Source organism: Coloeus monedula (genome assembly GCF_965178545.1).
Source record: "Coloeus monedula genome assembly, chromosome: 3".
Taxonomy (NCBI): domain Eukaryota; kingdom Metazoa; phylum Chordata; class Aves; order Passeriformes; family Corvidae; genus Coloeus; species Coloeus monedula.
The window spans coordinates 23,144,843-23,159,444 of NC_138783.1; the positions used below are offsets into that span (position 1 = coordinate 23,144,843).

The following is a 14,602-nucleotide window of genomic DNA, read 5'->3' on the forward strand; positions in this document are numbered from 1 at the left end:
TGGCTTCAACACTTTCTCAAAATACAACACGTCAGAGGCCACTCTGACAGAATGGCTTGCATCCCAATTAACACTTAGTACAAAGCAGGACAGAGCTATCCAGCTACCGAACAAAGGTTCCAGAAAGCTTGGATCAGCTTCCTGTCACAGAGACATGGCTCAGGAGTCAGTTTTACAGTGACTTGGACAATTTTTACAGTAAGCCACAGGCTGTTTAGTAGCTGTCATACCCTATTCCTGGAGCCTCTTCTAAATCTGGAACAGTTTGAAGAAAAGTGAAAGGCAAAAGGGTTAATCTCAGGTGGGGCAGACGCCACAGGAAAATGGGAGGTATTGGCTGAATGCCCATGTGGCACCCAACCTCTGCTTTATTTTCAGTCTCAAGAAAATGGGGGAACATATCCAATATCCACAGTGATCTTAGTATAAAGAGGATGCTTAGTCCTTGAAAGGAGCCTGAACTGTAATGTATTCATTCCATCAGCTTTCCATGTCTTTCTGGTGTTGTGTCGGGAAGGAGGCCTGAGGGAGGAAGAATACCTGTGGTTAGATGGAAGAAAGAAGATAACATTTGCAGCTGAAGCTGCAGAAGAAAAGAAGTCTTCCTGAAGGCAGAAAAGCCCTGAGACAATTCTTCCCATGATACAGACTGAACAGATTAGAGTAGGTTTGCATCGTGTTCCAAACAAGGAGGACAATTCAGACTGGACCCTGATGAGAGAGGGAGACCAGTGAGGTGGCAGCTACAGTCTCCAAAAGCCAAGGAGCTGGCAGCAGCTCAGAGAGATCTGGGAGCGCAACACAGAAGTTTGCAGCCACGGTGTACAGAGGCTGCTGTAGGTAGGTTTTTGACAGGGTTGTTATGGAAACCTGGGTTTTGAGATGATAAAGAGAAATCTGCACTGTCGGTATGAGAAGCCTCCGCCACACTTGACCCAACACCCTCCTCCAGCTCTTCTATATAAAACAGTCTTTGATAAAGTCTCTCATAGCACCTTTCTCATGTCTTCAAACTAGAATATTGCTTTCCACTATTTTAATGGCACATTAACTCCACAGACTGAAGAGCAAGCTTTTATTATTGGGAACTTGTAACACAGTGCCTCTTTAAACTGCAATCTCCCTATTTACAAGACAGGCAGTATTTTTTTTTCTTTAAGTTTTACTTCCTGAATAATTTCGTATTTAAATCTGATGTTTTAGCTTCCTAGCTGGCATGTGTCCTTTACAATAGGAAGAAAAGGTAGGAAAGAGGAGAAACCCTTCAAACTTGAAGACAGGAGCTGAATGATTCAGTTGAAACTGACTGGGGGCTGCTTTTAAATAGCCTCCCTAAAGCAGAAAAAGCAGCAGTGACATGAGCCATACTTAGCCTGTTCTGGGGAAGATGACACGAACAGCCACCCTGCCACAAGGCACAGAGCAGCCCCGAGCCCCACCAGGTACCTCCTCCAAGGCTCTTGTCTCTCTGTCTCTTCATTGTAGTCCATCACTCGGTAGCGTCCAAGGTGGGGTGAAGTCCGGACTATCTTCATCCCTGCTAAGTGAATCCTTTAAAACAACATACAAATGTGTTTGCTTAGGTATCAAGGTGCCACTTCCAGGCTCAGAGTCAGAGATAATTTTCAGTGTTAATGCAATAAAAACAAAGTGCAGAAGCAGCATAGGGCCACATGATCTTCTCTAGCGGGCTCTCGGCCAGGCTTGGGCTAGAAAGCTCCCAGCTGCAGTGCATTTTCACAGGGCACAAGGGGATTAGAGCAAGCAGGGAATGAACTTCAACATAGAGCATTCAAGAGCAATTCCCCTGAATCTGACAAATGAGCATTATTCCACTTCCTCCTAAGAGCAGAGCTTTTGCTGCCTAAAGGTCCATCACCTAAACATAAACCCCCCCCCCCAAAACTAAAAAAATCTCAAACTTGCAGTTTCTGAAAGGAAGTCAGTCCTGAGTTTCCAAACCAGATTAAGCCTCTCTGTTCTTTGAGAAGTGCCATTCATTCAGATGGCCTGATTAGACTGGTTCATAAAATTCATAATAATTCATAAAAGATTAGGGATAAATACAGGCACCAGACAAACATATGTAAGCTCAGCTGCAGGATCATTAGATAAGAGGAACTGAAGGCTCAGAATTCCAGAACAGAGCTTCTAAAACCAGCATTTTGGGTGACTTTCAAGCAACCCACAACCCATTGCTGATAGCATCTATGTTACTTTGCCAATAAAAAGTGCCTTTAATAGTGCTAGGGCTACCAAACCTCTCTTATCACAGGACAGCCCTTAGGCAGAGAAAATTCCTGTGAATGTAAGAATGAATGTTTGCTCAACTGAGATTATCTAACTGGCATGTTGGCAGCATTTGACTGTGTTCCATTGGGATCTGATACAGCAGGAATGTTATGAAGCTGAAAGGCTACGGAACTGAAAATATTTGTTAGGCTAGAGCCATCAGATGATTATAACACTTCACTGACAGTGTTACAGTACTATTATTTCAGATGGAGTTTTAGCCAAAGTTTCTTGTTTTCTGAACATAAGCTTATGGCACATTCAATCATGAAGAGACAAAAAAGCAAGAACACTAAACTAGCTTTGCTGTTACAGGTTTTTGCATTGCAAAATAAAGACTAAAACTGTAGCCTGGAACAGTTAATACATTCATTTACTGTTAAGAAGAGGCCAACAGTCTTTCCTGTAGGTGAAAATGTTAACCCATGAGTGGCTCCAATTAGAGTAGTGTTTTCTTCTAATAGAAGGTAGAACCTGGTATTTGCTATGACTTGTATTATAGAGTGCTGCAGTCTGCCAACTATAAGTAGCAGCTGGCAGGTTTTTTTATTAACTCTGCTTTTAATAGGGAGGATCCTAGAAGAAAAATCATCTTTGCACAGAACTTTTTGAAACTGGACATTGAAATGTCAAAAAAAGAGATTCATTAATTTTTTTGCTACATGGTAAGAAGTACTTGAGCACCTCCTAAAACCCAGATCCCAGATGGTCATTGAAGAACAGCCAGTTCATTCCTAACTTCTGCAGGTTGAGACTTCAGAATGTGAATAAATCATTAACAGGCACTGCCCATGGCCTCCATGTATCTCTGGGCCAAAACATTGCTAATCATTAGTTAAGTTTTCTCTGAAAATATCTGCTCTAATTCCCTTCCAGAAAAGGCTATTTTGGGAGCTATATAATTCACTTGCCTTCCAGGATTCTCTTCAAAGAAGCGCACTCCTATGCACAACTGGCATGAGTCTATACCCCTGGTACCAAAAACCAAATTAGATGCCTAAGCTATATGAAGAACAGCTGAATAGACCCAGTATTGTAGTGCTTGATGTAAAGATCTATTTTCCTGGCATTCTCTTCCTTTCATAAATGCTGACTCTCTAAACAACCATACAACCTTTTAGTTGGCTTTCTCTGAAAGGCAAAGGAGGAATTCTATGTTAGAAGATCTGGCTTTCAATTCCCAGATGAATACTGCTTTGAAAAAAACCTCGTGTAACTTGTCACATTATGCAAGACAAAAATAACAAAGGCTTTCCATGGTCAGTTTAGTTTTATAAACTCCCCATGAGCCTGCCTCAGTGCTGGATCATAAAGGTGCACAGTGCAATTCCAAAGCTGAATAGAGAAGCTGCAGCCACGATTCTGTACTTGAAGAATTCGCATTAGGCAGAGCACCTGGAACTAAACTCGTCTATAGAATGCTGCTGCCATGGCAACCAAAGTACAAGAAAAACCATCAACTCTTGCTGTCACTGACTCACACTGGTACACAGGCTTCTCCATCACCCAGCACTGCAGACAAAAGACAGATTTCCTTGTGTTCCTTAATGCCAAGTATCAGTGATTAGGTAACACTTGGAGCAACCTAAATGCACTTAACTTAAATTCCCAACTGTCTGAGAATTAGTTAAGTACCTTCTTATCCTTCATGATTGCAGATGCCTTCCCTCCCTTGGGGAGGCACTTACCAACTACAAGTGGTTATAACCCCTTGCACTGAAGGCACAAGGATGTGAAGTAACATTCCGCTCTCCAGAAATGAGAAAGCATTGTTTTCCCAGCACACAGTGATTGGATTCATAGGTTCTGAGCATCTCCTGATAGTAAGCATTCCCAGTACCAAGAGCATTGGGGATTATAATGATAGTGCAAGCACATGAAGGAACAGTGTCTTGGTTCCTTTCCGAGGGTGCTGCTATGCTTCACTTGCCAGCTTAAATCCATTTCAAGCCTGTCCTGTGCATTGGTACCTTGTAGCAATGTCATCATTTTCACCACTGTCGCCCCAGTATGTGTTGGGAAACCCATTCATCTTCATGTAATGTTCTGGAGTCAGAGCAGACACGCCCCCAAAAAAGGACTTGTATGGCAGACTAAAAGAGAAAACAAACAAGTAAACAAGCACCACCCCCCCCAAAAACCCCAACCAACAAAACCCAAAGCATCACTATTGAAAGCTAATACCTGTCCTCTACAACTAACAGTGTGATCCAAGTCACACATACATTAATTGCATATTTGCAGACGCTGTCATGACAATGCCAAAACCCAGAAGAGTAACCCCAGTGTAAGTCCCATGATGTTCCAGTCCCCTCATTGATTCCCACCACCTTCCCCCAAAGTAAGCTGGTTTCAAACTTCATTTCTTGGATCAGTTTAAAGTACCTGTATCCTACAACATCATGTTCCATGTGACCCGATACTCCAACCTGATACTTTTTTTCCTGAAGGAAAGTCAAAGAGAAACCTGCCAGTCATTTGCCAAGCTGAGCTAACTGTGGAACAGGGAATTACAAGCAAGGAAACATTCAAGATTGCATGCTTGGGTCAAGAATATCCTTTTCCAGGGAAGTCACTACTGCACAACTTATACACAGAAAACCTCATAAAGGCTGTGTCTTTCACTGTTCCCACCCATACTTCCTAACAGAAAGTGAATCAATTGGAATATATCCACAGGAAGCAAATGGAGGCACTTACGTGTACTGAAATTTATCCATGGCACTGGCCATGTGCTTGGGATAGTATTCATCACAAATGTAGAGGTTATAATCATTCTCAGGGACCAGGTCAACATCATGCAAGACAAGGCAGTCCCACTCCTCATCCTTCATGGCTTCCCGGACACCAACATTAAGCAGCTTTGCTCGGTTAAATGAACCAGTCCCTACCTGGAAAAGAAAACCTACATTTCTTCATCAAAACAACAAAGATAATAACTCAGTTAAAATCTGTTTTAGTCAAAAAGCCTTATTCAATTGAATGATTTATTACTGGCTCCAAATTCCATGCTCCCAGCTTTGAAAATGTCACCCATCCTCTTCACCACACACTCAAAATTGTCAGCTTTGCTGTGTCAGGGGCTGTGCACTGTTGGCACTTGAAGAAGGCTGACTTTCAAGACACCCATAAGCCAATCCTCAGGTGTAATCTGCACAGCAACACTTTTGCCCTGACTGCTGTTTATTAAGGCTTACAAATGAGAAAAATAGATCTTGGTCAAACAAAAAAGCGTCTTTGGCCTCCCAATCAACTGTTGGTTTTAACTGATGAATCCAAAACTTGCTCCCTTGCCACTGATCTTTTGCAACACTACCCCACTTCAGGTACAAAAGGCTGTTTCACCTGCACGGACTGAGCCACAGCAGGGTCAAGCCACATGTTTGTACTTGATACAGACTAAAAATATCCAACTTCACTTCAGCATTTAGTCCCCAGGTTTCGGTCAGCAGCCACGCTGACAAGCTACAGACAAACCACACGAATCTCTTAAAAAGAGGAAAATAAAAGTTACCACCGTCTTGGGTTACAAAAGGAAAGTGCTAATGTGGGGTGTAACCAAACTCTGTATTCTACTTTCCTCTACATCATTTTCTCACAAACTGTTAACGATGGGTCGTTTGCAGTAGCTGCCCAGCGCACACGCCACCCCTCAGGCTACGAGCTGGGTGTTAAATGAGATAGGAAAAAAGAGGCAACCCTGCGAGGCACGAGAGCGTTTCTTTTTCTTCAGCTGCGGTAACTCCCTCCGGTGAAGCAGCAGTCCCATTCATCCTGAAGGGGTTGTCTCTGCTAAGTGGCCATCATGAACTCAATGGCACCAGCAGAACAGACAGCAGCATCGACCATCAAGACTGCAAAAATATTCTATCACTCATAGGACTGCATCACTTCACTGTGAAACTCCCCGCCCTGGGGGATGTACCACCAGAACCTGACCGCATATCATCTCGATTTGGGGACTTGGGACACCACCACCACCACCACTTGAGGGACCCAGATGAGGACCAGACCTTCCACAGGACCACTGTTTTCGACACTGCACCCATCACTTAATCAGACTGTGACCACCACCCTGACCAACAGGGGGACAGGCTGTACTCTGTCAGCTTAAGCCAGTGTTTCTGTTTTTTCACATTTATTGTAATCTTTCTACTAAATTGTCATTCTGACCTGAAATCTTTCTCGAGGTGGTTGTGTGGGGGTTCATTTCTCCTGTTGGTTTACTTTCAAACCAGCACAACCACTTAGTGACAAGTTCATACCACCAGGAAAAAAACCACAACAGAACCAATTAATAGCAGAACTATGATCTTGACAAGTGGTATGGTATTTCAATCATTAACACCCATGGAGATGGGACAGCACATATCTGACATCCTCTCAGCCCGTGCATAAAACAGTATTTCCACATCAGAAGAGTCACATTTCTTGTTCAGAGCCTAACCCTTAAGTGGTGTAGCTGAGCTTCCCAGCAGGCACATGTGACTTAGATTGATTTACCTGCTGAATCAGGTAGATAGTGTAGCTGAGCTGCTGGCGCTGCAGGAAAGGATGGATATAGTAGAGAAGATGGCGCAGGTACTTCTCCTGGTTCCTGTAGGCCACGAGGATGGCAGATTTGTAGCGTGGAAAGCAGTGAGGTGGCCTGTAGTGGCCACCAGGCTGAACAAAAGGATTTCTCTTCATGATCACCCTTTCACTAGGAAGCACCCTGAAGGTGATGGTTAATGGACCAACTGTAAGGAGAGACAGAAAACGGAACATCAGTGATGTTCCTCCACCTTTATTCAGACCTCCCAGATTAGCTACCCACGTTCAGTCCTTCAAACAGCAGCCCCACCAGAGAACAGCTAACAGTGCCCACACAGATGTGCCTCAGTGACAAATTTCACCGCTGCCTGCTGGCCACCTCCCCCGGCTCCGCACCGAGTGGTGCCAGGCTCAGCACCAGCAGGACATGCTACCTGCCAGGCATCCCGAGTCCTGGCACAGCCAGCAAGTCTCCCTGGGCTGCTGCACAGCTGCTTTTCCCTGGGATTGGCTGCCTACTATAGTCTTGTGTTGCTTAGATGAGATCCTTGAATAAATGTATTCACGGAAAGAAATAGCGTTGAAAATTATTCAAGATGAACAGACACATCTGCTTTTGCTACCCATTTGGAAAATTTCTCTTAGCCTCTTTCAGAAGAGATTCAAGGACAAAGATGTACAAGTGGATACTCAGCAGGTCAGGGGAGAAACAGTTTAAAGCCTGGATGAATACAAATGCTTTAGGAAATGTCAGCTTTACCTTTAAAAGCATTTCAAGTTCCATTTGATGTTATAATCACATGCCACAATGGCTGTATTTGCTATATTATTTCATTTTATACACTGCGACAAGCAGGCAGTACTTCAAAATGCTGGGAGAAGCAGATGACAGAACTGAGAAAGAAGAAAGATGCATTTTCAGGAACAGGCACAGGGTAGCAAAGGAAATGATATATGGTTGTTCATCTACTCAGCACTTCATTTTTAAATACAAAATATACTGGATATGTTCAAGAATTTTTACGTAATTAAAATAAATCTGCATTTTTACATGAATTCTTCCATTCTTCAGATGGAAAAATACTGACATGTCACGAGTGAAAAAGAGTCAGTATTAACTGTCAGTTACCATTTTAACACAAATTTCATTGCTACAATATGAATAAACAAATTCTACAATTATTTAAATGCCTGTCCTCCTGGGTAGTGAGAAAAGCTTCCAGAAGTAGCAGAAGACTTGTATTTATATACAAATCAGTGTGTCTTAATGGTTTCCTACAACTCAGAACTTTTAAGAAAATAAAGCACAGATGCAGAACAAGATTAACATCCAATGTTTAAATGAACTAGGGAAAAACTTTCACCTAAATCATAATTAGAAGCTGACAATTTCAAATGACAGTTCTATTCAAAAATTCTTTGCAGGCCATGCTGCCAAAGGCAGAATGTTCTTTTGCATCAGAAGTCTTTAGGGCAAGTTTGTTGTTGTTTTTTTATATAGCTATAAACAAGACTTTCCTTTCTTTCCAAGCTGATAATTAATGCTATGGCTGTCCTAAATCAGGTTTTCAGTATCTTGTAAGTCAGACTCCCTCTTAAACCACTGAAATAAATTATTCTCTCAAAACCTTCTGACAATGAAGCCTGAGAGAGAGCAAATATTTAGGCCTGGTGTTTAGAAGCTTTTATTTGAGCAGGAAAAGGTACAGCTGTGTTCTAAGACTAAATGAGCAGGTGAGTCCAGAATATGCTTCTTCCAGCCCATCCTATATTCAAGCCTCTGCTACAGTTCTAACAAAAACAAACAAACAAAAAAACTGAGCCTGCCCACACCCATATCCTGTTTAAGTGACACAGAAGGAAGCAACATCTCTCCCCTGGTTTTAGAGGTTTGGTTTTTTTGGGGGGTTTGGTTGGTTGGCTTTGGGTTGGTTGGGGGTTTTTTAGAGCAGTAACAGGGCTTAAGGACTAAATTTGTCAAAAAATTCAAAGTGTCCATTCAGAACTGGGGAACATTTTTCTACCATGAGGAAGTTGTTACACCTCACATTTCTAATGAGCAAACCTATACTTCATAAGTGCCTCCTTCTCTTCCCGGAGGAACACACAAATGGCATTTCCTGAAGGTCAGTCTGAAGAGCCACTGATACCATTTCTCATGCTGTCAAAAATGTCTGGTCTGAATCCCACTGCATGGGTTTTGTTGGTTTCTGTTTGTTTGTTTTTAAAAAGAAAGCCTGACTTTTGCTTGTCAGCAAGATTTTGCAAGAGCTGACTCTTAAATTCACGTTTCAGTCCTTCTCCAACTATTTAAAATACAGAAGAATTTGATTTTCACTGCATTACCTGCAGCAGGAAAGCAGAGTACATTGCCATGTATTTGTACCTGAAACAGAAGGGTGGTTCTTCAGAGAATCATTCTGTGGGCTATGAATCTAGGTCACACTTACAGTGAAGATTTCATGGTGTTATTTCCTACTTCCATGCACACAGTTTCTTTTCCCACCTTTTAGACCCCCACGTTTCAGTCCAACAATGTTATCAACTTACAGTTTATGTTGCTGTTTAGATTTAGGGACTCATTGATTATCAGATCTTTCAACTAAAGCACTATTAACCACTGATCTGATGACAACTGGAGCTTGCTAAAGAAGTATTATATTCAGAGATTTCAACTATAGATCATTGCTCTAAGGAAAAAATAAGAAAGGGAATTAATCCCTTTTATTCTCCCACAAAGGCAGGGTTTTGTTTTCTATAAAACACGTGGGACTCTGTATTACAGAGTAAGATTCTGCAGGAATAATCCTTAAATTCCAGAAAAAATAAGATTTTCCTTTGAACATAAGGGTATGAGTAAGATAATGTGAATAGCTTCACTCCTGTTCTCTCCTTCCATAACCAAGCATACCATTCAGGAATATAACATTTGCATTTTCCAGGTTTTTCAAGATATCATGTTCTCCCATGCTGCTTGGCTCCATACCTCAAACAAATCAGCTCAGAAACTCAATCTAGAATATGCCAAGGGAAGAAAAAAACCCCAAAATCAGTGTGACTTATATCCCCAAAACCTCTGGCTGCCCTATGCTCCTTGGCTACAAGCTACGTTCTGCCTCTCATGTCTCCCTGCTGTCCAGCTAACAAAAGGCTAATGCAATCTAATCCAATTAAATCCCAAATGTGAACAGAGCAGTTGAAAGCTGGAGACCAAAGAGGGATAAATAAAACTGCCAAAGTGCAGCTTTGGGAAAGGAAGAAAAACCCATCTTAGACATACAAGGAAGCACAGGATCCCTGTTGAGGCAGGGTACAGGATCAACAACCTGAAGTGTCCAAGCAATTTTTCCATGGCCTGGTTCCTAAGATGTTTCTGTGCTGTACCATCACACGGAGGGTGTTTAATGAATATGAAACTTCAGTGTGTAGAGTTAAGCCTCACAATTCCCTGTCTGTGTTGTCAGCTGGTGCCAGTGACAGCACACTCCCTGTTTGCTTTACTTTCCAGGCAGCATACTTGCCCGTCAGGTGATCTATTGACTTTGACCATATCTATCCCACCTTAGGAAAGTAACTCCAGGACTTCTGTTTAGAGTTTGCAGCTATAATTACCGAGCCCAATCAGAATAATCAGAACCTACACAAGATGAGCAAACAGGAACAGTAGCATGGGTGAATGCTGCACTCAGATAGTGCAGCACCACACACTACATTAACAGAGTCATAGTTGTATAATTCTATCACTGCTTGGGAAAAAAAAAATTAAAAATCAGACCAACAGCTTTCACTTAAGCGTCAGTTTCTAATGATAGAATACAAGGCTGCTGCAATGGCACCTGAAAATAAATCTCAGCATTAGCACTGTCACCTTTTTATTTCTCCTTAAATCCAAGAGAAGAAACACTGGCAGCATTAAAAAATGTAGCAGGAGCTACTTAATACAACAGATGGTCCTGCTCATGAACAGGTTATGACAGATGGGAGTGAAAGGCAGTAACTGCTATAAGAAGGGCTTGGAAAAAAATCCTTCCATAGCATGAGTGAATTATAAACAGCAGAGTTACAGACAGAACTTTGAACTATTAAAGTCCTCGAGGGCCAAACCAATTTGTTCAGCACATACCAGGCAGGAAGCAAGGTACTCCTTTAAACCAAAACAGAAATAATAAAAAAAGCCAAGTCTTCTAGCATCGAAAAGAGCATTCCTCGTGAGAGGAAAAGATGAACTGAAACAAAACATCCTGCATGCAATGTGAGAAAATCAAATTTCAAATTTAAAAGCTACTTTGTTCTGTTTAAAGAAGTACAACCCTGGCATATAAACACTTTGCTTTTCCTAAAAAGAAAGGAGGAAGAAACCAGTTACTTGTGTAGAAACTTTAACCTTTGAGGGAACTCAAGTAATTTATTCACAATATTAGTGAAGACACTGAACACCTGCAATGATTTTCAAGTTGGTCACAAAATGTTCAGTGGACACCACTAGGAGTTAAAAAAGTACCACTAGTCAGCAGGAATCTAGTTCCTCTAAGGCAGAGATTTAGCAATTACACTTTAATTCTTACTCCACAGCCCTGGAAGAATCAAGTTGCTGCAGATTCAGGAGACAGGAAATAGACAGATGAGCTGGAAGCTGATTTACATTCAAACAGTTATCAAAATGATCTACTACATATATAAATGGAAAAAGTGCTGCACTTCATAAAAGCCCTGATGCAGAAACCATTTAAGCCATTTGGCCTCCTTCCAGTTACTTTAACACGCTTTAGAGTGGGCACAGTGACTTATTGTCAACTCTGAACTGGAGGCTGAGTCCTCAAGAATTGATTTCAAATCTCATTTAATAGAGTTTATGAAATTAATATTAAAAGGCATTGCTCTCTCCAGTATAATGCTTCCAAGAAACAACCGTCTCATGAGAGACGATGGCAACAACTATTCAAGACATTTATAAAGTATTTATATCTCAATTCATATGTGCCCATCACATACAAAACAAAGGACAACTCCCTCACAAAATAGCACATTTCTCAGTTAAAAAAAAAAGCAAAACATCCAGAAGAGGTTGGCATGCAGTGATACAAGAAGTAGTAATTTACTTCCTACATTGAAAGGGAAATATCACAGTGTAAAAGTTAAGTTGTAGCAGTGTCATGGGTTCTTTTAAGTTTTGTGCCTACTTTGCTTTCTCCTAATTCTTATCTCACAGAAGGTAAACAAGTTAAGTAATGAGTATTTTGGACCAAACCACTACAAGCAGACACCTAATTTTTCTTAAGCTGAATCTGTATCAGTGCTCCAAATTAACTTGTGTTTCACCTCAACAAGGGCTCATATGCTCAACTCAGTATTTTCATACAGCAAAGCTTCCACAAATACTTTGCCTCATGGTTGGATTTTTTTTCTCCCAGCCAACTTACTGTTTGTTTCTGTCTATGACTAACATTCCATTTTAGCTCCGAAGTACCGCCTGCAGGACAATCCCCTGTTCTCAGCACTCCCGGTGACAGGGAGAAGAAGAGTGCTTAAAAATATTTCACAGCTCTAAGAGCACAGATTAGTGTAATTTTACTCTGCATCTGCCTCCTCCATATACGTCACTACTTTTGCTCATCTGATGGTTTGCAGGCAAGCTGCAGCATTGTTTGGTTCTTTTTTTTGACACTAAACCTGTCTCATTTGACTCTTTAGGACAGAGGATTTTCATCAGTAGTGGAGACAAATAAGGTGCAGTCACGTTTCTGCTGTGCTTTTTCAAATAAAACAACTCAGCCTGAAACAAGGAATTGTAGCTTCCCAGAACTGATGGGCTACAGTGCACTGAGACCGTGACACCTGGCATCTGTGCAAAAAGGCTCTGTGCTATCAGGATTTCAGGACTTAATAGAGCCATTTCTGAGGGAAATGCTGAAACGTACGCCCAGAGTTATCCTACAATTTCATCATACATACTGCGTGTACGTAATTCAATTGCAAGCAACAGGGGAAGAAGGAAACACCTCAAAAGAACAAGCATCGCTACAAAGACTGCAGTCTAAGCAGGCTCATCCACAGGGTCCCAGCAGAGTTCTCTAACCTAAGTAAGCAACTTGACACAAGAGCACTGGCTTCCCACAGAACTTCCACGTGAACCAAAGTCAACCACTTGCTCTGAACGGGCTCCATGTGTTCCCAGAACAGCAGGGCCACTGCTGAACAGCGGTCCAAGGCTAGGCGTATACAACACTTAGACATGCAGAAACCTATGCAGTACGGAAAAACCTGACAAGAGCAACTTGCTACAGAGCATTCTAAGAAGGTGATGGCCCCAAACCAGCTGAAAGTGCATGCTGACGGCACTTAATCCATTCATGGCTGGCTGAGTCGAAGGGATTCACTATTGCCTGAGCTTCACCAGCAATACACTTGCTTTATAGGTTTGACTTTGTACTGACTTAAAATTTCTCAACTGTTTTAGTAGTGCAACAGCTGGATGAATGCTGCTTCTAAGATGAACTCTGGTTTGGTCCTACTGTAAATATAGATTAACCTGTGACCAGATTTTCAGTCTAATGGAGTAGTTTCTAAGTCTAAAGGATGTGTAACAATCATAGGCCAAAGGATTACAATGAAGAGCAAGGTGCCAAGCTACATCCTCATATAAATGATAATTCAAGTTAACTTAATCAATTTATATTGAACTACAGGCTTGATATACGGCTCAGAGGTCATTGTTATGCAGTTACTGAATTGTTGGGACATTTTACACAGGACTGCCAGGAAAAAAAAAGTATTACTAACTTGATATTATCACCATGCACTGTTTTCACTCTTGCTCTACAATCTCGACATCTATGTAACCAAACTCTTAATACTGGAAATTTTTAGGGCAGTAAAATACTTTTCCTCACATAACCAATAAAAACAAGTTAGTTAACACGAGAAAATTTTATCAGTGCAAGTACATCAGCACACCTGTTTCAAAGTGGAAAAGTTTGAAGAAGATACAACTTACATTTATGACACGTTCAGGGTTATGACACACCAAAGAGGTTCTTTCACACCACGTTTCCACAGTGTTTGAATGGTTCATACCTACCCAGGACTGGGGACTGCGCTGAGCAGTACGGCATCGTGTCCTCACTGGGAGCCCGCGTAAACAAGCTGAGATTTGTGTACACATCATGGGGCTTCGAGTAATCCGCCCCCCGAGGCGACTCTAAAAACCCGCGAAACACATTCGAAGGTCCACCTCGGTAGAGGATCAGGATAAATATTGCTTGGAAGACAAACACAAACAGCAGAAAACAATGATTTTCCACACGGGAGAGGATCATAGTTTTTAGCCCATGCTCCGGGATCAGGGCGGTGAGGAGCTGAACTGCCTTCCACGGGCTGCCGTTCCACGTTCTGGGCTACATCGCTCTGCAGACCTCCTCCTTCTCTCCTTCTCCTCCAACTTTCTGAGGCGGCAGCGTGCTCCCCTCGCTGGGCTTCATCAGGACGCCGAGAGCCAGACCTCCCCTTCCCGCTGCGAGCTGTGCCGAGCGGGCTGGCGGAGGAAACGAGATGTGGGAGGCCACCCCGCTCAGCGCCCCGGGGCAGCGGCACGGGCGCGCTGTGGCACAGGCGCAGCACCCGCCCACCCCCGCCCGCCTTCCGGCGAGACTACAGCTCCCAGCATGCAGAGCGGGGCAGGGCGGGCCCCGGCCGGGCTGTGCTGCCGCGCAGCATGCTGGGAGGTGTAGTCCTCGCCCCCTCTTTCGGCGGCAACCGCTGTGGGGGAGGAGGTGGAGGG

The 14,602-nt window shown here is 42.6% G+C and overlaps 1 protein-coding gene across 1 annotated transcript; it reads right to left on the reverse strand.

The window, feature by feature from the left end:
• Positions 1-9: 9 nt before the first annotated feature.
• On the reverse strand, positions 10-14,378 carry LOC309571192 (beta-1,4-galactosyltransferase 3-like). Its single transcript, XM_082278478.1, has 6 exons — positions 13,904-14,378; positions 6,796-7,031; positions 4,993-5,183; positions 4,263-4,385; positions 1,447-1,551; positions 10-522 (listed from the first exon to the last, which is right to left on the reverse strand). Exons 1-6 carry the CDS (start codon positions 14,139-14,141, stop codon positions 381-383), a joined length of 1,035 nt encoding a protein of 344 aa, XP_082134604.1. The 5' UTR covers positions 14,142-14,378; the 3' UTR covers positions 10-380.
• Between the last annotated feature and the right edge of the window lie 224 nt (positions 14,379-14,602).